This window comes from Notothenia rossii (assembly GCF_949606895.1).
Source record: "Notothenia rossii genome assembly, chromosome: 11".
NCBI classification, from domain to species: Eukaryota; Metazoa; Chordata; class Actinopteri; order Perciformes; family Nototheniidae; genus Notothenia; species Notothenia rossii.
Window position 1 is genome coordinate 15,574,792 of NC_136910.1, and position 26,462 is coordinate 15,601,253.

The window sequence follows — 26,462 nt, forward strand, 5'->3', positions numbered from 1 at the left end:
CTGCCTGTACATTTGAAACATTCAGCTGTTAGCAGGCAGCTAACCAAAACTCCGCATCCATGTTTGGGGGTTGTGCCCGAGTTCTGCGTGACTTTGCGTCTGACGTCATTCCCCCTAGTAACCCTCGGCGGCGTCTCCAAGAGAGAAGGCAACAAGATGGTGAGTTCAATTTATCGTTGTAATTAGCTATTAACTCTATACATCAAGCAAAACTATTTAACATATTTCAATTTAGCACCACTTAATGTAATACATTGGAGATGTAAGAGCTGCTGCTGTCAGCAATCTGCCGAGAAAAACATTGAACTGCAAAGCTGCCTTGTTGCTTCGTTCAGTCATCAGGGGAGATTAGCTTAGCACGTTAGCTACGCTTAGCTCATGTTTGCGTGCCGTTAACTAGCCTTTCACTATAACAACAAGCACGCAAAGCCCAACAAAAACTATCAATTCGATGTGTATAGCTACTCTCACCAAGGACCAGTAGTTGTCGTTATGTGTGGGTACCGTTAGATGTTTACTCATCTTCGAAAGCCACAGTGGGGATCTAAATGCACTTGCACGGCCTGTAAATGGGGAATCCGGCGGATGGAGGGAAGAGATGCGGATCTTCGAGGTTTAAAAAATTAAAACTACGCATTGACTTAAAAGTACCTCCAGAAGGAAAACAGTGTCACTTCATTTTACAATATACACATTCAAGAGAAGAACGCATTAGACAAAAGTTCAACATTGATCGCAATATATATGAGTTTTTATAGCAATATTTTCTGTTGTGACATGTTTGGTTTGTTAGAATCAAAAACATGATATTTTGCATATTTCACCAAAAATGATATTACATATTGATTAATATTTGAAGATGACAAAACTGAATTCTACAGAACACTGCATTTACAAATGTTTTTAAAACATGCATGTAAAAAAGTGCCATAAGTGTTAATGTTTTCAGAAACAAGTCAAAAGAAAAGTGTTATTAGAATAGACCCTATTTCTTTTAATTTTCCATATATTTGTTTGTCCCTATGGGTAAACATTTCTGTTCAAATTGTATGATCCATTTTCTAAATTGCAGGGATTGCTGTCTATCCTGCGTAAGCTAAAGAGCACACCAGACCAGGAGGTGAGGATACTTCTTCTGGGTCTGGACAACGGCGGGAAGACCACCCTGCTCAAACAGCTGGCATCTGAGGACATCAGCCACATCACCCCCACACAGGTTTAGACATAAAAGACATAGATTCGGAGGGATGCGTGCACCACGTGTTATTGGAGCAAACAGACCTAAAACAACATGGATGGATTATGTTTTATATCTGTCTAACCTTAAGCTTTATGTTTCGTCTTGTCTCCAGGGGTTTAACATTAAAAGCGTCCAGTCTCAGGGTTTTAAACTGAATGTTTGGGACATTGGGGGCCAGAGGAAGATCAGGCCGTATTGGAGAAACTACTTTGAAAATACCGATGTGCTGGTGAGTGAAGCATGATGCGCCAAACACATTAAATTAGCTTTGTTTACATCGTGATTTTGATCCGTTCTTTCGTGTCACAGTTTATCGCACTGAGGACCTGCTGTATGTGCTAACAAGGAACACTTCCATTTTGTTTCAGATTTATGTAATTGACAGCGCTGACAGAAAGAGATTTGAGGAGACAGGTCAGGTGTGTGTTCTGGAAGATTGCATATTTGTTACCAAAGTCTCAAAACGGCAACTCATTGTTTCATTATCCTGAACCCCTGGATTCCCTTTTTTCTGGGACATAATATGTGTTTGTGTTTATGTGTACCTGAAAGATGTTTGTGTGTGCTGCAGGAGCTGGCTGAGTTGTTGGATGAAGAGAAGTTGAGTGGCGTTCCAGTGCTGATCTTTGCAAACAAGCAGGACCTGCTGACAGCCGCCCCGGCCTCGGAGATCGCTGAGGGACTGAATCTGCACACCATCCGGGATCGCATGTGGCAGATCCAGTCCTGCTCGGCCCTCACTGGGGAGGGCATTCAGGTGAGGAGACAAGCTGCATATTCCTGTACCGAATATTTAAAGCTTTAAAACAAAAAATAGGTTGATAGTTTTATTATCTGTTCTTTGTGTTTAAAGCTACTGTTTCTGCACAGTTTCAGATAGAGATAAGGCTCCACCAATACCATTACAACATTTGCAGAATTAGATTCAAGATTACCTCCAGAGCGTTGTAAATTCAAAGGTCAAGGAAGCACACACTGACAAGCTACAATCATAAAAAAAGTTGTATTCATTTAATCCTATTAATTATTTTATTGAAATCGGGGATTTTGTACAAGGGCGTTTTAAAATCTTTTTATGGTGATTATGTCGTAAAAAGAGATGACAGTCAGACATTTAAAGTGTCATTCCCTAATCATCAATAGAAAGCTTATTTTCTTATTCCTCTTCTCTCTCTTTTATTTATTTATGATTTGTTAGTATTACTGATTTTGTAAACTTGTGGGATCCACCGTGGAAGTATGAAGTAAAAACGAAACAGCTCTAGAGCTAAGTGTTACTTGTTTGCATCATTTTTTTTATGTGCCTTTTTTTTAAAATTGTTTCTTAAATTCACTTTCAGGAGGGCATGAATTGGGTGTGCAAGAGCGTCAACTCCAAGAAAAAATAGCTTTGCTTCTAGTCTACAGCAGCTACACATACACTGACACACACTGCACCCTCCTGAGCCTTAGTACGATGGATATACCTTTGAATGTAAACACACTACTAATCCAACATGGACCTGGAGATTTAAATCCCCCTGCATTCCCAAATTGCTGATGTTTACTTATCTCAGAACATCTTCCTACGCTACAGAGAGGGGGGCATTTTGACTTTAAAGGGAACACATGCCAGGAAATTGACCTCCTCCACCCAGACTACCTGCGTCACCATCCGCCGCCTGTCCCAACCTCAAACATTCCCATTAAACTGCTGTCTTTCATTGGAATTCCAGCCTGTCCTTTAAACTCTTTCACACACTGTCCTGGAAACCAGTCTCCTCCTCCTCCTCCTCCTCCTCCTCCTCCTCCTCCTCCTCCTCCTCCTCCTCTCTCCATCTTGTTCTTACATGTTGAAATCTTTTTTTCTTTTTTATCATTCCGAGATGGCTGTACGTTTTTTTCCTGCTATGGCTCTGTTTGAAGTGAGGTATATTTTTGTAATTGTTTTATTTATGGTGAAGTAGAGTGCTTGCAAACAACAACTCTGTGTGTGGTTTTAAAGAATGTCGGAGAAACGATTCCAGCTCTCCCCTATAAAGAATTATATTCTACATGTTAATATGTAAAAAATATAATAAAAGTTGAGTTTAGAGGAACAACTCTTTTAGATCAAGTGTAAATATCTTGGCCCTGTGGTCACATGTTACGTTATACACATGTTATAGAGTATATGTTGTAGTCTATAATATTTGCATATCTAATATGTGCAGATTTTTAACAGAGGTACTATAAGTACTACGTCCCAATTCATTTCTTTGTGCTTATAGGGTTTGTGAGGGAATTCACTCTTTTTGGCATTTCCTTTTGATATTCTTGAATGTAACCTGTCCAGAATTGAAGGTACTGTATGTGAATAAAAAGGATAAGAAATATTGAGTCGTTGAGTTTTCATTTATTGAATGACTTGTCGCACCGACATACTTTAGTGACTCAGAGGCTGGAGAGGTCACACAGCAGCAGCAGGTGGAGTCAGCTGTTCATGACAGCATGGAGCCTCTGTGGGAGACAGCAGGCGAGCACACACGGTATTCAGGGCATTGGATTACAGAGAGCATTGAATCCATTATTTAAATCATGTCAACGATATAGCATTGTATTCTAAATGATGATCAATATTACTTGTGTATATATTGATCAAGTATTACCTGAAAGGAAAGACAGAATTCATTGTTAAACGTTATATTAAAAATAAAAGGCCAAAGACATTGTCAAAGCAGGGAAAATTGAAAGGATGAGTAACATTTTCCCACATGAACAACTTAAAGACATATATAGCTTGGGGGGAAAACCCCAACCAGGATTATTACAGAATCTAATAAAGCTGTCAGAATAGGTCAAGAGCTGATAAACATAATAAACCATACTTCTGCCTCACAAAAGGTAAAAAGCTAATTTAAAGCCATTTTTAACACATAATATAATTATAATACATTATAATATAAATTACATGTATATTCACCTATAGTTGCGTATACATATTATTCTAAGAAGTAACATGATTTCATGGGGGGTAAAAACAACAATTTGCCACCCCAATTCTGCTTTAGTTCATTCCTTTTTCTCTATAAGTCGACCTCTCGCCGAAAATGTAACTGTTCTTGAGGTCATTACTTTCTAACTCAATATACTGTGCAGTTTACCTGTTTTTTCTCCAGATAAAACCACCTGTATAGTATAGTAGAAAATGGAAATTTAAAGTGTGGCTACTTAAGATACCGCAGGTCCTTCCTGCAGCGGTTAGACTATATAACCACCACGGCCCCTAGTAGACCCCCCCACACACAACAACACAGACTAAAATACCTCTTGTTGTTAAATACCAACTATGTCAAATATATATATATGCCGTTAAAAACTGCAATATATATCTGGCCGCTAAATCCTCAGAACTGTTACAGGGTGTGTATTTTTGTAAAATGTGTAACTTTTTTATTATAATTTCTTTTTTTTACCTTTATTACTTTTGTATGCATGCTTGGGTAACATTAAGCTGTCTGTGGCTCTTTTCTGCTGTAGCTATGTCAATTTCCCCTCTGTGGGACTAATAAAGGTATTCTGATTCTGAAGTAAATTCCCTTTCTTACATTCTACCACTCACAGTATTAAAAGATATCGTGTTCCTTGTGTGAGTCAGGGATTGTTCCTACACCCTTCGGTAAATTGAAACATGCTGCAGTATACTAAATATAATGTAAAATGTGGTTTGTTCTAACAGACAGGAGTGTCAGGCGGGTGGTGCTGTTTTCACCTGGATGTGTAAGTGCCTCATGGCCTGGGGCTGAGCACCAGAAGCTTGATTTGTTTGTAGCCTTTATTTAACCAGGTGAAAGCCCCTTTAGATCAAAAGATCTATTTTTCAAGGGTGACCTGCAGCACATTGGTTACACACGTAACATAAAAACAACAGAACAACAATAAGGACGACATACAACATAAATTACAGGGTAGAGTTAACAAAACTCTATTTACAGTGACAGGTACCATGAGTATCAAACAGCATGTCACCCAGCCAAGTTTTAAAATGATGCTCAGTTTTAAACATTTTTGCAGACTGTTCCAAGTTAGTGGAGCTGCACAACTAAAAGCTTTCTTCCCTAAGACATTCCTAGTACTTGGCACATTTAATAAAACCACATCATGAGATCTCAGGCAATAAGTATTTTCAATTCGTCGAGAGAGCAGATATAAGAAGGTTTATTTGGTGCAACATTGTCTCAGAGACCCAGAGACCTGCAAACAGTCTCTTCTTTTTTGTCTTCACAAAGGTCCTCATTGTCCAGTCTTCCTCTCACTAAGACAGAATGTAGCTGACGGGATTGTTCATAATTTCTTCCTCTTTATGTTACATTGAATTCACACAAAGCATTGTGGGAAAGTATGAACGCTGGAAGATACATTAAGATACCGAAAGGCATTTAAATGAATGGTTTGACATTCTGGAAAACTGTTTTGGTGGATGTCCTATGATTGTGCTTGTATTTCTACTGTGAATACACTGATTAAAAAGGGTTATTTCATATTAGCTCAATTGACGTTCACACTACTTATTCCCAGCATGTCCTCAATGAAATCACAAGATCAACTTAGTTTTTTCACGAGAGAGCTAGCATTGGTTTAAATTGTTCGCCCAACAACAACAACAACAACAACAACAACAACAACAACAACAACAACAACAACAACAAAGCTGTAAACATAGTGGGTAAAAACGTACAGATGGGGAGATGAGTTGTTTAGGATTCACAAGTTTTGACTGGAACTTGAAGGCAAAGATATAAGACTTCCTTGTGACTTGCAAAACTATGGCTTGGTCCCACCTCTATAAACAAGCTCATTTCTCAAAATGTCAAACACTTTTTTATAATAGATTGAAGCTTTGAAGGTTGTGTTTACTAAAAACAAAGAGTCAATTTGACTTTTTAATCGTTTTTTTTATGTTTAAAACCTCTATATGAGAGAAGGAAAACTCCTGTGGTTGTTTTACCAGTGCATAAACCTTCTCACAGTATGTGTTTGTGGGTAATTTGAAGGAGCCAGACAGTGTGTTTGTGTGTGTTTGGGTCAAAGATACATATCGAAGACGTGGGCGACTGGATTACTGGCTTTCTCCTCATGGATCAGACAGCTGTGCAGCAGCTGTGTGTGCAATTGTGAGAAAATGTGTGTGTCGAGAGACTGAGAGGGGGAGTGTTTGATAGTGAATGTGTGTTTAAAAGAAAGAAAAGCAGCTCTGTCATTTATGCTGCACCTCCGACCCCACAGTTCTTGGCTGCCTGTGTCTCTGCTGAGGTTTGCTGACGTGAGAATAAAAAAATAGAAAGAAGGGCAGCTCATTGAGACGGAAAAGGAAGTGGGAGGACGACTATGGTGGTGCAAGAAGAAGCTTTGTTTTTTACGTGTACATTAACCACTCAAAGCGTTCAGAAACTGAAAATGACATTTTTGAATTAATTTTCAACTCTTGGAAGTTCATTTTTGACCTTGGAAACAGCATAATAAGTCAATTTAGCAACTGTTTAAAGAGCATCAGTTAAATCAAATGATTGAATTAGAACAAAAGAGTAGATTTCTATTTCATAAGCACATCATGTCTTTGCATCCATGTTAGTTCCAAGTTAAAGATTTAAAGGAAATGTATGCCTTCGGAAACCTTAACTAACACAACATGTGTGTCCTAGCAAGGCTAATACAGACTGTTAGCCTAACTTAGCACAAATACTGATAACAGCTAGCCGGGCACTGAATTTCAATAGCTTTGTGTCTCTTATTTTCTTTAGTACCTACACTTACTAATTCAGTAAAAACAGTACAAAGTGCAGCAGTAGTGTGTGTTTAACTCAGTGGTTCTTAAACTTTTTCTGTCAGGCCCCCCCTTTGGAGAAAAAGTTAACATTTAGGCTATTCAAATACATCAATATGAACGTGAGCATTCCTTTCAAAAAAAGCACTTTGCTAGAACATTGATAATAAAACAATGCTCCATAAGTCTGTGTGCTCCAAAAAATAAATACATAATACAATTGTGCAATCCCTTTTCTAGAATAATAAGTTATAATACTTTGCCACTTTGCAAAGAAAATGTTGATATTTGGCAAAAAAGTGTGTCTTATCACAGCATTAGTGGCTGCAAAGAGCCTGTTTTGCACTGCACGTTTCTTCAAAACGGGGTTGCAGGCTCAGTGGCGGCGCCAGAGATTTCTTTTGGGGGTGCTGTGGGGTAGCTTGACGTTTCATAGAGGGTGCTCAAACATTTAGGGTTTCCCATTAATGTACCGGGCGCTACAGTGGAATTTTCTACTGCAACAATCCCCACGCAAATACACAGTGTACCGGCGACTGTTACAATGAAGGCTCGATAATCAGCTCAGGGCATATAGTTGTAAGCAGGGGTAAAGTGCTATTTGTATAGGTGGTGTGTGGACCACACATAGGGGGGTCTGGGGGCATGCTCCCCAGGGAGATTTTTTTACAAAGTTAAAAGCATCAATCTGGTGCTTGAGATCAAAATGAAGAGATCTATGGATACATCTCTCAACATATGAAACAGACCTGTAAACACATTTTCTTTTTCTTTATGGATATTTTACAAATCACCCTTTTAAAATTTATTATTTTTTTACTTTTTTATAACTATAATGATCATAACGTGTGCCTCAGAAATAATTGTTTACATTAATGGTGACCAAACCGTTTGAGAACCACTGAAATAACTTAGACTAAAGTTAACTATCTAAACACTCAAAGAGTCCTTTAGTTCACTGAGCCTCTCAGTCTGACAGGAGAGGACTCTCCTCCACCTTGTTTTTGAAATAGCTCCTTATATCCGTTAGCGTAGCTCGCTAGCACCAGAAGCTAACAACAATGATCTCTGGTACCGGGGCGCTCTCTATCTCGCGCTCGCTCACGCACGCACACAAAATGGCTCGTTCCACACACACACAGAGCCGAGCTTGAATGAAACACAGAGACCCAGACGTAATTGTACTGTATCATATTATTTTCGAATCAATCATTTTTCAAATTATGATTTTTTTTTTTAAATAACAATTTTTTCCTCCTGGTCTCTCGCGCCCCCCCTGTCATGCCTCTGCAACCCCGGGCCCCCCACTTTGAGAAACATTGGTTTAACTGGACACTTCACCATTTAAAAAAGCTACGGTGGTTGTAATTTTGCATATTTTCAACTCTGCATGAAACAGGGAGCACAAACAAGCGAGTCAAACAAATGCCAATATTTATGCTAAGCTACGCTAAGTATCTAAACATATTTACCGTACAGACCCAAAAGTGGTATCATTCTTTCATCTGACTCAAAAACGTGATTAGGTCTTTGTCCACACACATTAACTAACCTCTCAAAGAACCTGTTTTTTTAATTTCCATTTCCTGTTGGCCTATAAACACAGGTGGATCATCAATGGTGGGTGAATGTGAGAGAGGCTCAAAGTGCTGGTAGGGGGAAAGCTTTAAATGCAATATCTAATCAGGCTGAGGGGAACAAACAACGACTGTCGACTCATCTATAGACTTGTTCTCTCCATCCTGTGTTCTCTCTGTGGTCATCCACCCACATTATACTTATGAGCACTGTATGGACGCAGAGATACTCAACGTTATGTTTTAAGTGGCCTTCTGTTAACGCATCTTTGAAGTTGAATAAATGCACTAATGGCCGGTAAGATTGAGACTGCTCCTAGTAGGATTGGTTAAATGCAGAGGTCAAATTTCACTGTGTGTGCTGTGTGCATGTATGTGTGACAATTATATAGGGTTTCATCCCCCAATTTAGATTGTTTGCATGGTAAGGAAAGAAGAGCAGAGGATGTGCGATGTTTCGGGTACAAGTGGGAGGATGTTTCTTTTGAAAGTCATATGGAGAGAAAGAAGATGACGTATGAATTGGAAAATTACAATGAAGAAACTGAGATTTTATGTTCATACAAAATGTGAGAAATGTTAAATCAGTCTCGCAATATTTATATTTGACGTTAGTCGCCAGATGTAAATGATATAAATGTGTCTTAATTGCATAAGGGTCCTAAATGATATCATTGTGCCCTTTAAACAAACATGGGAAAACAACATTAGCACATACAGAGTTGACAGCAGAGACCGGTTTAAATGTGTTCGTTTATTTGGAACCCTTCTCCAAATCACGTCTGTAATTTTTCCATTTCACAAAATATTTACAAAAAAGATACTTTTATGTTGTTGTTTTTTTCTTTCTTAATCTTGTCTGTTGTAACGGCTCCTTTTAAGGACGATGAGAATTGCTTACATTTCGTCCAGTCCAGTCTTATTCTTCTAGAAAAGGTTCATGAAAAAAAGTCCTCCCACCCTTCTTTTTTACGTCCGAACACTCATTTTAAAACTGCATACATTTCCCCCCCCCCCATTGTTCTTCTTTTGAGTGCTTTAAAAAACTCTTCCTTGCATGCTTTCAGCTGCAAACAGGAAGCCAAGAGCTCGTGTGCTTATTGAGAGGAAGTGACATCTTTGCCCTGCAGGAAGTACAATTACAGCATCATCAGATCCTCCAGATGCTTGATTGGTTTGGTCTGTCCAGTCTTGCCTTTTTTTTTCTCTAAAATCAAAGAGTCTCTCTAGACAAGCATGACGCCTACAGATGTACCAATTAACACAAAGTCATAGTAATTACTAAATGGAAACAGTCTTTGTCAGAAGAACATGTTCTGTCCTGTGGGAAGCCAGATAGCAGGAAGGGAGTGCTATAGGAATAAGTTCCCAAAACGTTTTGGGCCAGGGTCAACCGGCCATTCAGATGCAGCTCCCTGCATCTGTAGTCCAGGCATAACAAGGCATCCACAAGTGCATTGCGGGTGTTCCATGGAAGAGCGTTTTGTGTTCAAGCCGTACGATCCATCCCTGAACTCATCAAAGAAAGGAAGAGGTGCCATGACGATGGAAATATGAAGACATGAAGGGCATTTCCTCTTTAAGAAGGACATATCCAACAAAGTGAGCTGGTCAGAAAAACAGATGATGCTAATAACATAAGGCATTTGACCTCAGTACAACTAGAGGGGTGATTATATTAGAGAAACATGAGGCGCTCAACACTGCATGGTTTTATCTCTTCCTTTAAGCGTCAGTGAGAAGCCATGAAGAAGCGTTTTCCTAATAAAAGTTCATTTTCTATCAATCCGTCTTCTGTTCTATAAATTAAAAAAAGATGCATGTGTCTCTCTCCTCTTAGGCCTCTCTTTGTTTCTCGTCTATGTGTAGAATGCTAAGTTGCGCCAGAGTGAGCGTGTTGGCTTTTACGTATAATACACTACACGAAACACTGACTGAAATCAAAGAAAAGAGGAAAATAAAAACACAAAAAGAGATCAACCCTGCCCCCGAATGTGTGTACATGTTCTGTCTGTGTCTCTGTGTCTCTGTGTCTGTGTCTGTGTCTCTGTGTGTGCGTGTGTGTGTGTGTGTGTGTGTGTGTGTGTGTGTGTGTGTGTGTGTGTGTGTGTGTGTGTGTGTGTGTGTGTGTGTGTGTGTGTGTGTGTGTATATAAATCTTAATATTTAAGTGTGTGTATAGTATGACTTGTTTTCTTCTGGTTAATAAGACGGTAGGTGTGCTATTTGGTGCCTGTCTTTATATCCAAGTGTGTGTGTGTATGTCTACTCTGTTAACTTGTGACATAGTGCTTTGTAGTGGGCTGCCCATACAGCCCATAAAAATCTGCATGTCTGTGCGTCTGCGAGGCGTCTATCCAGTCCCTCACTGCCAGGCCCTGCATGGATGGGCCCCCGGAGGCCAGGCCGGGGGGAGGGGGGTAGTCCTGGGCGCTGACCCAGGGGAAGGAGCCAGAGCGGGGGTACGGGGGATGGCTGCGGTGGCCTGACACCGAGGGCACTCCGGAGCAGTAGCAGTTATCCATCGTGCACACCAGGATCTTACGGCCGCCATATTGAGGCAGCACGGCCTGCTGGGAGGAGCTGCTGCCTCCGGGGGGGAAGTGGGAGGAGCTAAACACAGAGCCTGAATGATGGTTGGTCAGAGAGCCGCTTGCACTTCCTGTCCCGCCGCCCTCGTTGATGTGAGGAGGTCCGCAGGGGCCGAGCAGCTGCTGATTGGTGGACTGACCCTCTCCGGAGGCAGAGCCGGAGCCCAGGTAGGGCTGCTTGGCTAACGATGAGGAAGAAGTGGAGGAAGAGGAGTCCTTGAAACCTGGAGCTGCACTTTTTCCGACGTTCCCGTTTCCCTCTGGGAAAGCGGTGGAATGTTTCCGTTTCTCCGCTCCAGAGCCCGAGCTCTGACCGCTGGGGTACGCAGGAACAGTCTGCAGGAAGGTGGAGGGAGGGGTGAGGGGAGCTTAGAGAAGAAGAGAAGGGAAGATGAGTGGTGATACAAAAAAATGACTTTCTTGGCTGCAATGAGCAGGATTTCAATGCGTTTGAGATCCTACCTTCCAGCGTTCTCTTCAGGCTCTTCTCTCTTTTTGCGATTTCAGAGAGAAAGAGTTTAGAGTTTACATTCCCCACTTTGTAAGGAGGGAGGCTGCTGCCCACACATGACTGAGACCTGCACAAATCAAGATAAGACGTCAGCTTGGAGAAAAACATCTGTGTAGTATAAACTGCTGAAGGGAGGTTGCTTTTTTTGTAGGCTAACACAGAAGTTAGCACCACCCTGGTTTCCTTGTCAAAAAGCAAATGGAAAAGAAAAGCCAACGTAAGCCTGCTACACCGCTTTCTACGTGTAACAATTAGGACAATTTAACAGAACAAAGTACAATCAGAACATAAAACAGTTAGTTTGAGTTCTAATAATAACATAAGGCTTTGAAGTGATGATGTAAAAAATAGCCAACAACTTCTGTAGCCCTTTTAAAAAACTTGTAGCAACCGCATTTTTTAGGAAACGACATAAAAGCTAAAAAGAGAAGCAGTTCGGATGTGGGGTATTTCCTGGCTCATTTTAAGTCTTGGAATAAAACTTCAAAACCTTATTTTAGGCATCCAAACTAAAAACATTTTAGAAACCCATTGACTTGAGACAAGGGAACCATAAGTGCTAAAATGCTAAATCATTTCTGCGTTTGAGTAATTCCTGCAGCAAACAGTCAAATCCAAGGTCTCCCTCACCTGTCTGTGAGGATTTTAACAGGCTTGGTGTTTTTCATGAAGCTCAGTTCCTCCGCCTTGCTGAAGGCCGTGTGGATGGAGCTCAGCAGCTTCTGGGCCTCGTGGCGCTGCTCGCCCAGAGCTAACACCTGGGCAGCGTTCTCCTGGCAGAACCGAGCCTGAGCCCGGTCCAGGGCCTCCAGTGTCCGACCGAGATCCTCCTCCAGGAGCTGGTGCATCCGCTGGTACTGCAGACGCACCTCCTCCTTCAGCTCACACACCCTGTCCTGTAGAGACAAACATCAGTCCTCCAGTCAAATATTTCTTCGCCATGGAAAAATGTGCGTTGCTGCGCCAAGATATAGGGTGTAAAAAGCATACCTCCACCACAATCTTGTCAGAGTCGAGTTTGCAGAGCTGCTCCTCGATCTCCTGCACCCGCTCCTCCACACGCTCCTGCTGTCTGAGCAGGCTTTGCTGTGAGGGGAGAGAGAAAGGAAGAAAGAAAGTCTTGAGCTTTTTGGAAGTTGTGAACTCAGCTAGCAAGGAGCATCCCCTCCCCATGCCTGAGATATTAGGATCCACAAGCCAGCTAATTTAGTCTCCAGTCAACACACAATCCCTGCGGGGGAGGAGGGAAAAGGAGTGCTGCCATAGCAACCAACAGCTATTTTTTGTTTGCATTAGTGAGTGAGGAGGACTAATGTTGGGGGAGCTGGGGGCAGCGAGCAGAGATAGCTAAATGGGCGTAAAGAGGCAACTCCTCTCAGTGCGCCTCCTCTGTACTCTTATGGCAATGTTGTGGCAACAACACTTGTTATTTCTAGGACGACGGCGACATGGGAACAACAGCAGACGGTTACCCAGGCAAAACTGAGATGCCCATCCGGCTCAGCTTGAGGCTAAAATACATTTTAAAAACATAATGAATGTCTCCATATGAGATCAACAATCCTTTATGTCGCTCCCTACATTGTGTTAGTCTGAGAGTAGGAATGTCATTGACACAGATTTGCTAATCCTTCATGTTATTAATATTTAATGTGAAATATGAATAATCCTCAATCAACATTTAATGATAGAGAAGCAGACTGATAAGATGGTACAGAGAGAAATAATGGCACCAGCAGGATCCAGAGTCAAAACAACCAGTCTACGCCTCTTTGGGAAAAAGCACTTCATGCTAATGTCTGCATGCTAACATGCTAAAGATGACAATACTCATGTGATTATTCTAAGCATGGATTCACCATCTCAGCATGTTAAACTAGGGTGGGTAAAGTATTTCTTTTTTTTGTCACATCTTTTGAAATACTGATCAATAAAATGAAAAAGAAATCCTGTATCTGTGGCTGTGGTCATTGAAGCATCTGTGAGTACCAACAAAAGCCATGTTGGTCGTATCGTTCATTATGATAACTTTGGGGAAGTTGCTCTCCTAGGACTGAAGAGACGGGCTGTCCATTTTTCCAACTTTCTTGCTAGATTTAGCGACTCTTGCAGCTAGTGCCGTTAGCTACATTCATTGAGAGGAGTTGGCAACATTGGGCTTGTTTTTGTTGTTGATAATCTTTAGAACGTTTGCTTGCTAATGTCTAATGTTACCTACCCAAGCTTTAGCTCACTAGTGTTTGCTAATGAGCACCCAAATACAAAGAACAGCAATTATTTTCTCCATGAATAGATTAGTTTGATCTATTCTTCTTTAAAATGTTAACAAATAGTGAAAAAAAAAAGCCTTTTTCCAGGGTGACATCTAACCAGCAATCCAACACCTAAATACTAGAGATGTCCCGATCCGATCACGTGATCGGGGATCGGAGCCGATCACGTGATTTTCAAAAGATCGGAATCGGGGATCGGGATTGTTTTTTTTTTTTTTTTTAAATACTTTTTTTACATTTTGTATTCAATGTTACAAAACAAAAATGACCATGTTCAAGTCTTAAAGGTATCCTGAGGCCTTAGTTTTGGTTTCAAATTACACAACATCATGTATGTGTTGCTTCTTTGGGGCTTGTTTTCATAGACCTGGTTGCTTATTTCTCTCAAATCTGGCAACAGAGTGGGCAGGGCGCAGTGTCTAATTGTAGCAGTAAGCTAACGAGTACTGATAAGCTTTATTTTGTTTTGATCCAATGCTGCACAACTGAACTGATCCAATGCTGCTGTGAAAAAAAGAAGCTATATCCATGTTGGATAGAATATCCAATTTAAATAAAAAAATAACCTTAAGGGACAACTTGAATGCTTTTTTTCCTCTTAATGCATTGCATAAAGATCGGATCGGGAAAAATCGGTATCGGCAAATTGTCAAAATCAAATGATCGGAAGCAAAAAAAGGTGATCGGGACATCCCTACTAAATACATTTGATTTCTCATCATACACGAAAATTCTCACTATTGGGAAGCTAAACCAGAACATTTTGGATTTAAAATTGCCTGAAATTATGAGTTGATTATTAAAATATTGATGCCTTATAACTATTGATTGTTGCAGCTATAAAACTAGATGTTTAGAGATTACAAATAATCTCCTAGATAAACAAACCCAGATTAGCAAATAATCCATGTTTACCAATGTGTTTAAATAAAGTGTTGACTGCAAAAGAGCAAAAACAACGTCTCAAAATGATGTCATTGAAATAATGTGTGTATTGGTTGGTTTAATAAAGTATAAACACCATTTGTAAATCTTGGAATATGTATGAGGATGGTATGTGCATTTGAAAGTAACAGGCATTTTTCTCTCCAGACAGATGACACTAGAACATTTAAAAGGATCACCAAAGTCAGTACAATTTATCTTTTGGAGGTAAAGAATGTCTGTGCAAATTCGTCTGAGGTATTTCTGTTGAGACCAAAGTGTTTTTTTGTTGTTGTTTTTTTTAAAAAGGGATTTGAATCCGTCAATAATCCCACTAGACAATAATCAGTTGTTTTTCAAAAGGCTGAAGGTCTGCTAACATGCCATACTCATCATCACTTCAACTTAAAAGCAGCTGATTCAAGATTCATGATCAGCTGCTGTAGAGCTCGATAGGAATGAAAACCTTCATAGTCTTAGGCCTCAGTGGCACCACACACACACACACACACACACACACACACACACACACACACACACACACACACACACACACACACACACACACACACACACACACACACACACACACACACACACACACACACACACACACACACACACACACACACACACACACACACACACACACACACACACACACACACACACACACACACACACACACACACACACACACACACACACACACACACACACCTGATTGAGTTAGGCTCTGAGCAGAATCCAGGGGTAGCAACTAAATGTATGGGATACCTTTGAGGGAGGGGGACAGAGACGGGGGGGGGGGGGGGGGGTTAAAGAGGGGAGGGTGCTTTTTAGCTGTCATTTCACCACAGTGTCTTTTCAATCAGAGCCACCAGAGCAGGAGATCAGAGCCAGAGGGAAGGTCGGCCCTCTGGATTGGGGGTGGGGGCAACGGATGTAAAGAGCAGAGGGGGTGTGGGGCTCGCTGTAGGGTGTGTGTTTGAGGAGAGGGGTCCACTCCACTCAGCATTCCATGATTGCATTCAACATGGAGGATGTTTCAGTACCATAAATATGGCAAGAATCAATGTGATCAAGATTTTTTCCCAAACGGAGTTCCCCAAGGAAATGATTGGGCCTTATTCCGTAACAGATATAAGAAACAATTTCTTCTTATACTTGCTCTTTTTTCTATGGATTTCTGGAATTCACCATGTTCGTACTAGTATGTCCAACAAGAAAATACAATTTGAAATAAAGGGAAATAAAAAACAGATAATTATCATATAGTCTAATTCAGATTATAAAACATTATATTATTGAAGCATTCAATTTGATATAAAATACTATGCCTAAATTCCAATAGGAACACTTTGTAGATGATGTGCGTTTTGCTTTTCATCAGATACTGCTCTTTGATGCTTTTAGATTATTCTGTATCCCAAGTTCTGTACCTCTGAAAAATCACATTTACTTTGTCTATTAAACAGTACGAATGGAACAACAACTTGGAAACTCGGTTGGTACACAACTTGCCATGTTTCTGCTCCATAGTATAATGTGTTTTATTCACCTATTGCATATACTGATTGGCATAATAATTTGTAATATGGGATTAGTTACAGTTTTACCATTAGTTCCTGTCTAGTTCAATTATTTAGAAGAGATATTCATTAGTATTAACTGAAATCACTGCTATAACCAAGAATAAAATAATCTTAAGAGCTATTTAAGTGAGGTTTAAATGCTCAGGGTAATTAAATACAACTTATCCATTAGCATCCATGTTGTTTCCAAGCTACGAACTTAAGCTAATGAACACACCAAGGCTGAAAATAAATTCCAAACCCAGGGAATGGGACCATCCGTGGAGGCTGTGAATGAAGCAAACACCTTTTTCATAGCAGACATTTTGACTTGTGTATTTAATTAATACCATTCATTATGGCCGCATTCCATTTAGTGGAGGTCTTGGTATGGTGAGTGCTACCTCACTTGGAAACGTAATGGAACTGAGCCATCGTTATCAATTCCTCTTGTGATTTTCTTACCATGACTCGTCTAAATGTCTGCAGTTAATAAAAGGTTTATTGGGAGCATGTTAGCATAGAGCCCTGTTTAAATTGATTTCCCCATCCTGACTATATGTAGGAAAAACATGTCATTGTGAAGGAATTTGGTAATACAGCTTTTAAATTCAGACCAGGTCCCACCCGATGGCCCTTCCTGTGCCCCAAGCGACAGATTAACTATACAAAAAGCTGAGTCATAGCATTACCAACAGGAAATACACCCGAGCATGACACGGTTGACACCTAAACAGGGTGTTGGGTGCACAACATGAGTCAGTCAGCATTGAGGCCTTCATGGTTCTCCATCTGACTAAGCTGCCCCATCAAAAAAACAGAAAGGGGGCTGGAAAACCAACCCGACCTCTGCCGGGACGGAAGACAGTGAGCACCAAACCCCCAGGAAGGGAAGAGGTTAATAAAGAAGCCCCAAGTAGACCGCAAATCAAGTGACGAATCACTTTAATCCCCTTCCCCTTGTCTCAAGCCCCCCCCCACCCCTCCCTCACAACTGGCGATCCCTGAGCTAGGATGCACCTGTGCTGGGGAGATAAGGCTCTCTGAGGGCCCCTTATTGTTCCACCCTCCACTGCATTGTTTGTCATTCCAACAGATGAGAATGGAGGTTGGAGTGGATCACGACAGAAAAATGCACTCACGCGGGCGCTTAAAAACACTCAAAATGCAATTGTGTCCTAAAATGGGAAGTTCTGTTTTTGATTGAGTCAAGTGATTTGGGAAAAACGTGAACAATTGAGAACTCCGTACCCAGAAAACAGCACTTTGTGTTTTTTATTTGGCTAAAAATGACATAAAAATATGCTCTTTGATCTGGTGAAGTAAGAATGATCTCACTGGTTTGTTTAAAGCAAAATGTAAGGATGTTAGCAGGCCCTTATTGATCACCGAAGAAATGATAGCTCTTGCTACAAACGGTTATCTTCTTGCGAACAGAGCGTAAAACTAGAGCTGCAACGATAAACTCACCTATCAATCTGCTGATAAACAGAAAAAGGAAAGGCTTATTATTCTGATGATTGATAAATTGTTAGTCATATTTCTTTAAAACATTGCTGGAAATACTGTTTTCAGTGTCTCTAATATGGATATTTTAAATGTTTCTCTGTTTTGTATCATATCAAATTAAATATCTTTGGGTTTATGGCTTACACAACAAAACCCGTTTAGGGATTCACCTTGGACTTTGGGAAGCTGGGATGAACATTTCATTTTCAAAAAACAATTAGCAGATTATTTGATATTGTAAATTCATAAAATGTATTTTGTTTGACCAACAGAAGACATCCGGTATACTATCGGAATTGATAGATAGAAGATGGAACTAATGGTTTAGTTTCCATTTTAGCATACACTTCAATCAAAACAGAATCAACTGTTAGTCTTCATTTGATTTTGACTAATTAACTAAGGATAAATATTTTCACTTTTTCTTGCCAGCTGTCTGACATCCGCTTATGAGACGAGCATGTGATGATGTCAAACCACGATCTGAAGTTTTGTTTCGGTCAAAATGTCAGAGTGTGACATCATCATGGGGTGAACAAACAAGTATGTTAGGGCTGCACGATACATCTGTTCAGCATCGACATTGTGACGATACGCATTAGACCCAATGCATGGGTGTGCAGTGTCTAGTAAGGCAAATAAACACATAATGTTTTTTCTGATGACCGAAACTAAAACTGGCCTGTTTTTTTCCCCCATGAATACTGTCTGATATGACATCATTTATTCCGATTCTCGTGGTCGTTGGATACACAGACTTTGTTGGTAGAAATTGGACAACAGAGTTCCAATGATCACCATCATTGTTGACCAACCTATGGAGCCTGCTAGCCGTCGTTAACAACCTGAAAATGAACGAGGAACAAGAGAAAAACAGAAAAGTTGGTTGCAAATGCAGTTGTTATGTCTACAGAAGGACGGTCTTGACCAAAAATTGGTTCAATGTCACCATTTGGCAACAAATCCTTTATTGTTTCGTATATTGCGAAATATAGCGCCAAAGAAAGAAAATTACAATGCCGGTTTCTTTCTCCAATACTTAGCAGGCCTAAGGTTTGTTTTTGTTTAAGGTATATGTGTGTATGATATAAATATGTATCTTACTCTGATGTCGTTGCGTCGCAGCTCCACGTCAGTGACGGCGTGGCCGTGGCTGGGGTGGCAGCGGGCGAAGCAGCAGTACTGGCACACGGCCGTCTGCTCGGCCTCGCAGTGGTACAGTCTGTACTCGTCGTGCTGCAGGCAGGTCCAGGCCTTCACCGCCTCCGCCTCCACCAGCAGGTGCCCGAGGGCTGAGCATGGCTGCTGCAGGTGAGTCTGGACGTGGGACTGGCAGCAGGGGGCGTTGCAGCGCAGGCACACCTTCACTGCGGGGAGTGGCGGGCCTCGACGACACAGGATGCACTGCAGCGCAGGCGTGGCGGCCTTCTCCACGCTCAGGGCGTTGTACTTCTCCACTATGTTGGACAGTTTGTGGTTCTTCTCCAGGCTGGGCTTCTGAGTGTAAGCATGATTGCACTCGGGGCAGCGGGCCAGCGTGGAGTCTTTGGCCCAGGCCTCGCTGATGCAGCCCCGGCAGAAGTTGTGCTTGCAGGGCAGCTGGATGGGATCTGAGAACACGTGCAGGCAGATGGGGCAGATGAGCTCCTCCTCAAAACAGTTCCTCCACGTCTCAGCCATGTCAGAGGACATCATGGTGTGGACAGGCATACACTATATGTTCCCACTTGTACAAAACCTCTAGGCCTTTCTGTCCTCACAGAAAAACCTCTAAAAAAAACGACTTGAGAAAAAATTAGGATACAAAAATATGCCGTCCTGAAATCAGTCTGTATATTTCAACCCGTGTGACCAAATTAAACTCCCTGACAGGTGACGAGTATTGCTTATTGCTGCAGCATGAAGGCAAATTCCAGAATAATTGACCAGAGAAGGCTTCAGGCAAAGGATGACAACACCTTGGTGATTTCAACACACACAGCAGGGGCTGACGTTATACAGATTACAGTAAACGGTGCTTTCCTTTCCTCTAAATCACACACAAACATAGAGGCCTGCCTTTACAGCTTCTGAGTCTGTTCATAGGCCTACAGGAAGCTACAAAGCCTGTCAGCTACAGGTAAAAAAGCAAACAAGGCACAGAGCACTAAATATCTAATTATTAAACATCACAACTACTCTATGATCATGAGGTTAATCAATCTCTATGTAGCACATGAAAAGACACTTGATCCTTTTTTTCTGCTGCCTGCTCAGGCCCTTACCTTGAGCTCCTTTACGTTAACGTCGGATTATGATTGACTGTGGACCAATTCAGACCAACAATCGAAGCATGAAAACCACGGAAAGGGAATATTACAGTCCAGTCCACACCCTGATTACTAACCACACAAAAAAGGGCTTTAAAAAAAAACCTGAATCTGTTTTTATCTAAACCTCAAGGACGCTTGAATCCGTCAATAATCACAACGCAGCGCAATGCTTTTGTCCGCTGAATCATAAATAAGTATCCAAAGGAGCCTCCACCTGCAACTTAATTATACATACACCCAGCAACGGTTTGGCAGTAGAAAGAAATAGTGTTTCCCAAAGTCAGATGGACAACACAGCTACCTCCAGCCCTTCAATTTAACATAAAAGCGACATTTCTATCTGATGAACACCGCCTGCTATGTGGCACCGCTCGCATATCTGTACACAAGGCCTCGGCTTTTTCTACCAGGTTTCTGTCGACAACAAAGGCCTTATAATCTCATTAAACTGAAAATCATACCCGGGCCATCATTTCGAGCCTGTTTACTGCATAGTTAATCGTTTTAATAGTCGAGTCCAGCTCCTGCGCACAAAACAAAGGGTTTTAAGGATCCGCAGGAATGTTGGCTGCTGTTGCAGAAGCCTTTTGGTTCCCCCCTCCGACACATCTATCACAAATCTCCTCACACCGAGATCTATATTATTATTGTATCCGTTCACGTTGCTCTCACCTGATTCACCAATCTCAGCCTTTAGCCAACAACATAATTTTCCTACTTCCTTATCTGGATTAAATCGTGTAAATTGCCTCAGACGTCACCTCACCATAGCACAGGTACAGATAAACACTAGCAACAAAGATACAAGGTTGATATAAACTATGGTCATTCTTGTTTTTGAAGCAGCCCTATTTGATATATTTAACTAATAGAAAATACAAAAATATACCCTCCTAATTTTAAAGGGGCCGTCGCGTTTCTGTCCTTGTTAGGGGTAGCTGTCATCAGCCATCTTGCAAATCCTCATTTAAAAAAAAAAAAGAGGAGATATCCGCCGTTGAGAGGCTGTTTCACCAAAGCTGCTTTTCGCTAGCTGACCTACACAGGCACATTAGCGGGTCATTATTCAATAAAAACACGCCTTTTCGTCGTTAAGCTAGGTCCAAACGGAGCAAGCTTGCTGTGGGTATTTTTGCGTGGCCCGGTCTGGTCGGTGTGTCCGGTGTGTGTCGACTCCGTGGTTCCAGAAAATCTAACACGGTTGAGAATAATAATCGGTGTTTTCTCCCCCCTTTCTTTCTCTGTCTCTATCGGTCAGGCTTTAGAAAGAGGAGGAATGCAGGCGAGCTGGACTGGACTCAAACCAGCGTCAATAAATCAATAGAACAAGACACTTCCGGTGAGGATTTTCAAAGTAAAACGGCGCTTTAGCTCTAAACGTGTATAAAAAGGATACTTTATAAGTCTTTACGGTCTTTACCACACAGGCTTTGGTTTCATAGCAAAAAATTAAGTTCATTGAGTTTGATTTTTTTTTAATGGAATTTGTAGATACTAACATTTATTATATATACAGTGTATGATACTAACACAGAAACAACAATCCAGAATATATATGTTGAATGAAAAGGCGCTCGTCGTCTGGTGGCCGGGCTTGCCACGGAGCCCGGCCGGGCACAGTCCGAAAAGGCAACGTGGGCAACACCTCCGCTTCTCCGTCCCGCGGGCCCACCACCTACGGGAAACAGCGATGGGGTCGAGTGTGCGCTGCCAGAAGGGTGGCAGTGAAGGCAGAGGGTCTCGACGGACCAGACCCGGGCGACAGAAGCTGGCTTTGGGGACGTGGAACGTCACCTCTCTTGGGGTGAAGGACTCGGAGCTTGTGCGGGAGGTGGAGCGTTACCAGTTGGATCTGGTTGGGCTCACCTCTACGCACAGCGTCGGCTCTGGAACCTTACTTCTGGATAGGGGATTCTTGTCCGGAGTTGCTCAAGGTGTGAGGCGCCGGGCGGGTGTGGGGATACTCACAAGTCCCCGGTTGGGTGCTTCGTTGTTGGAGTTTACCCCAGTGGACGAGATTATGGGGGGGGGAAACTCTGACTGTTGTGTGTGCTTATGCACCCAACAGCAGTTCAGAGTATACAGCCTTCTTGGAGACCCTGGAAAGAGTCCTGTATGGGGCTTCTGAAGGGGACTCTTTAATATTGCTGGGAGACTTCAACGCACATGTGGGCAATGATGGAGACACTTGGAGGGGAGTGATTGGGAGGGAAGGCCCCCCTAATCTGAACCGGAGTGGTGGTTTGTTACTGGACTTCTGTGCTAGTCATGGATTGGCCATAACAAACACCATGTTCGGACATAAGGATGCTCATAAGTGTACGTGGTACCATAGCACCCTAGGCAGAAGGTCCATGATCGATTTCGTTATCGTATCATCGGACCTGAGGCCGTATGTTTTGGACACTCGGGTAAAGAGAGGGGCGGAGTTGTCAACTGATCACCATCTGGTGGTGAGTTGGGTCGAGTGGAGGGGGAAGCCTCTGGATAGACCTGGTAAGCCCAAACGTGTAGTTCGGGTGAACTGGGAACGTCTGGAGGAGGCCCAAGTTCAGGAGGCCTTCAACTCACACCTCCGGTGGAGCTTTTCGGGCATTCCTGTGGAGGTTGGGGACATTGAACCAGAGTGGTCGGTGTTCAAAGCCTCTGTTGCCGAAGCCGCGGCGGGGAGCTCTGGTCTCAAGGTCCTAGATGCCGCAAGGGGCGGTAACCCTCGAACCTCCTGGTGGACACCGGTGGTCAGGGAAGCCGTCCGAATCAAGAAGGAGGCCTTCAGAGATTTGTTATCCCGGGGGACTCCCGAGGAAGTTGCAAGGTACCGACAGGCCCGAAGGGTAGCAGCCTCAGCCGTGGCCGAGGCAAAGCAGTGGGTGTGGGAGAAGACATGGAAAAGGACTTTCGGGCGGCACCAAAGTTGTTCTAGAAAACTGTCCGACACCTCAGGAGGGGGAAGCAGGGAACCATCCAAGCTGTGTACAGTAAGGATGGGACATTGTTGACCTCAACTGATGGAGTGTTAGGGCGTTGGAAGGAGCACTTTGAGAAACTCCTGAACCCGACAACTCCGCCCTCTATGTTAGAGGCAGAGCTGGAGTATGAGGGGGGATCGACACCAATCTCCCGGGGGGAGGTCACTGAGGTTGTCAAACAACTTCGCAGTGGCAAAGCCCCGGGGGTGGATGAGATCTGCCCAAAAATGCTGAAGGCTCTGGGTGTTGAGGGACTGTCATGGTTGACACGTCTCATCAACGTTGCGTGGAAGTCGGAAACAGTACCGAAGGAGTGGCAGACCGGGGTGGTGGTTCCCCTTTTTAAAAAGGGGGATCAGAGGGTGTGTGCCAATTAAAGAGGCATCACACTACTCAGCCTCCCCGGGAAAGTTTACTCTAAGGTACTCGAAAAGAGGGTCAGGCCGATTGTCGAACCTCAGATTGAGGAGGAACAATGCGGATTCCGTCCTGGTCGTGAAACGACGGATCAGCTTTTTACTCTCGCAAGGATCCTGGAGGGGGCCTGGGAGTACGCTTATCCAGTCTACATGTGTTTTGTAGACAGTTCGGTGGACTAAGGATTGCACCACCTTTTTTTGCTGATGATGTGGTTCTTATGGCCTCATCGGTCTGCGACCTTCAGCACTCACTGGATCGGTTCGCTACCGAGTGTGAAGCGGCTGGGATGAGGATCAGCACCTCCAAATCTGAGGCCATGGTTCTCAGCAGGAAACCGATGGACTGTCCACTCCAAGTAGGGAATGAGTCCTTACCCCAAGTGAAGGAGTTCAAGTATCTCGGGGTCTTGTTCTCGAGTGAGGGAACAATGGAGCGTGAGATGGGTCGGAGAATCGGAGCAGCGGGAGCGGTACTGCAGAGTCTTTACCGCACCGTTGTGACAAAAAGGGAGCTGAGCCAGAAGGCAAAGCTCTCTGTCTACTGCGCAATTTTCGTCCCTACCCTCACCTATGGTCATGAAGGATGGGTCATGACCGAAAGAACGAGATCGCGGGTACAAGCGGCCGAGATGGGTTTTCTCCGCAGGGTGGCTGGTGTCTCCCTTAGGGATAAGGTGAGAAGTTCGGTCATCCGGGAGGGACTCGGAGTTGAACCGCTTCTCCTTCACGTCGAAAGGAGCCAGTTGAGGTGGTTCGGGCACCTAGTTAGGACGCCACCTGGGCGCTTCCCTAGGGAGGTGTTCCAGGCATGTCCAGCTGGGAAGAGACCAAGGGGTAGACCTAGGACCAGGTGGAGGGATTATATCTCTTCGCTGGCCTGGGAGCGCCTTGGGATCTCCCAGTCAGAGCTGGTTGATGTGGCCAGGGAAAATAAAGATGGGGCTCTCTGCTGGAACTGCTACCTCCGCGACCCGACCACGGATAAGCGGGAGAAGATGGATGGATGGATGAAAAGGCTAACATGGTCCCAGGATGTTACAAGACAAAGAAAACACAAAGAAGCACACTCCATATAACAGCAATCTTAAAAGAAATAACCACCATTTAAGAAAAACTATTTTATATAACTAGAACAGATTTCATGTCAGGCTGCTGGGTTTTATCAATAATTATGAAACATAACAACCTTTACATGAGGATCTTTATATACATACAAATATGAGTCTTTAAAGCTTCCCTTAGGCCAGTAGGGGGCATACAATCTCCAAAACAGAATAAAAACACAAATTCCTAACATTGTTTTAAATTCAGAATGATTATACTTTAACGTGTCAATGTTTGGCTTTCCTCAACGGCTAAGTCTCTAACTTTGTTTGTCAGCTGTTTGGTGCTGAGCAGGGAGTGTTTACCAGAACTTGTAAATGAAAAATGTGTTTTTTAGTGGAAAGCCAGTCTTGAGCAGGGAGACATTTAGCCGAGGACTGAGGGTTCATACTTTCTGTCTGTCTTTTTTTTGGTGCATTTTAAGAAATTATTTTAAAAACATACTAACCCAATACACACAGCTAGATACATCAATTATTTACATAGCTATCGACAAATCAGGAACAACTAAAAATAATAATACATTCATAACTGAAAAAACACAATGGATACATTATTAATACTCAGGTTTACATTAGTTGTAAGTTCTTGCCTCATGTTCGTTATAAATGTTTTGTGTTCTATACAATAACCAATTTTCCATCTTTCATCAAAAATATGAACCTGGTTGTTTAATCTAAAAGTAATTTTCTCCATTAATTTACGTTCTTCCATTGAGAGTTGATTAGGTTATATCTCACACAGTCTACTGGACTATATGGGTACTACTCTCAACCATGCTATGCGAGCATTCACCTACTAAGTTGCATAAACGTAGCCGGCCAATCGGGGCGAGCCTACCTGAATGCGTGCGCAGGCCCACAGTATATAAGGCGGCCACGCCTCCTGACTGTCATCCTTTTTTCTTCAGCGAGCAGGACAACACCTGACAGAGGAAAGTAATACGTTTGAAAGAAGAAGAAATAAGTTATCATACATTCATGGAGTCGCCACTTCTAGAGACCCGGGCCTGTTCTCGTGCCCTGGCTTAATAGCGGGCAGCGATCCCCACCACCTCTGCTTCGAGTGTTTGGGGGACCAGGATATGGCCGAGGCGGTGCCATTCACGTTCGCCATTCACGTTCGCCATTCACGTTCGCCATTCCAGCTGGGCGGATGGCTCCATTTGCCCCTAATACTCCAGCAGGTGGAGTATCTGGGGATTCTGCTTGATGCAGGCAGACTACGTGCCACCCTGTCAGAGAGCAGACAGGCATCCCTGCTTCAGGCAGTTTGCAGACTGCGACAGGGGGCAACGGTGACAGCTTTGATCATCATGCAGACTCTGGGTGTAATGGCGGCTGCTCACCTCGTGGTATGGCTGGGGTACTGCATATGCGTCGCCTGCAGAGGTGGTTTGCCGGCCTTCATTTAGATCCCAAGAGGCACAAACAAAGTCTGTCCCCCCTAAGTGGAGAGCAACCCCTTATACTGGGGGTACCCAAAGCATCTGCAGAGGGGAACTCGACTGGGGCGGGTGACCTCCTACATCACGGTGTTCACAGATGCATCCGTGACAGGATGGGGGGGGGACCTTCCTAGAGAGAGCTATTGGTGGTGGCTGGCCTCTGACAGAAATTCGGCACATCAACCTTCTAGAGCTACGGGCAGTAGTACTGCTCCTACAGCACTGCAAACC

The 26,462-nt window shown here is 42.9% G+C and overlaps 2 protein-coding genes across 2 annotated transcripts; one reads left to right on the top strand and one right to left on the bottom strand.

The window, feature by feature from the left end:
• The first annotated feature begins 44 nt into the window (after positions 1-44).
• On the top strand, positions 45-3,594 carry arl3b (ADP ribosylation factor like GTPase 3b). The gene is given in 7 exon segments (XM_079659329.1): positions 45-139; positions 141-159; positions 1,073-1,216; positions 1,353-1,469; positions 1,609-1,659; positions 1,812-1,997; positions 2,581-3,594. Coding segments are annotated over 7 exon segments (645 nt in total). The 5' UTR covers positions 45-59; the 3' UTR covers positions 2,629-3,594.
• A 5,744-nt stretch (positions 3,595-9,338) lies between these two features.
• On the bottom strand, positions 9,339-21,614 carry trim8b (tripartite motif containing 8b). The gene is made up of 5 exons (XM_079660598.1): positions 19,085-21,614; positions 12,691-12,786; positions 12,331-12,596; positions 11,652-11,767; positions 9,339-11,557 (listed from the first exon to the last, which is right to left on the bottom strand). Exons 1-5 carry the CDS (start codon positions 19,688-19,690, stop codon positions 10,872-10,874), a joined length of 1,770 nt encoding a protein of 589 aa, XP_079516724.1. The 5' UTR covers positions 19,691-21,614; the 3' UTR covers positions 9,339-10,871.
• Between the last annotated feature and the right edge of the window lie 4,848 nt (positions 21,615-26,462).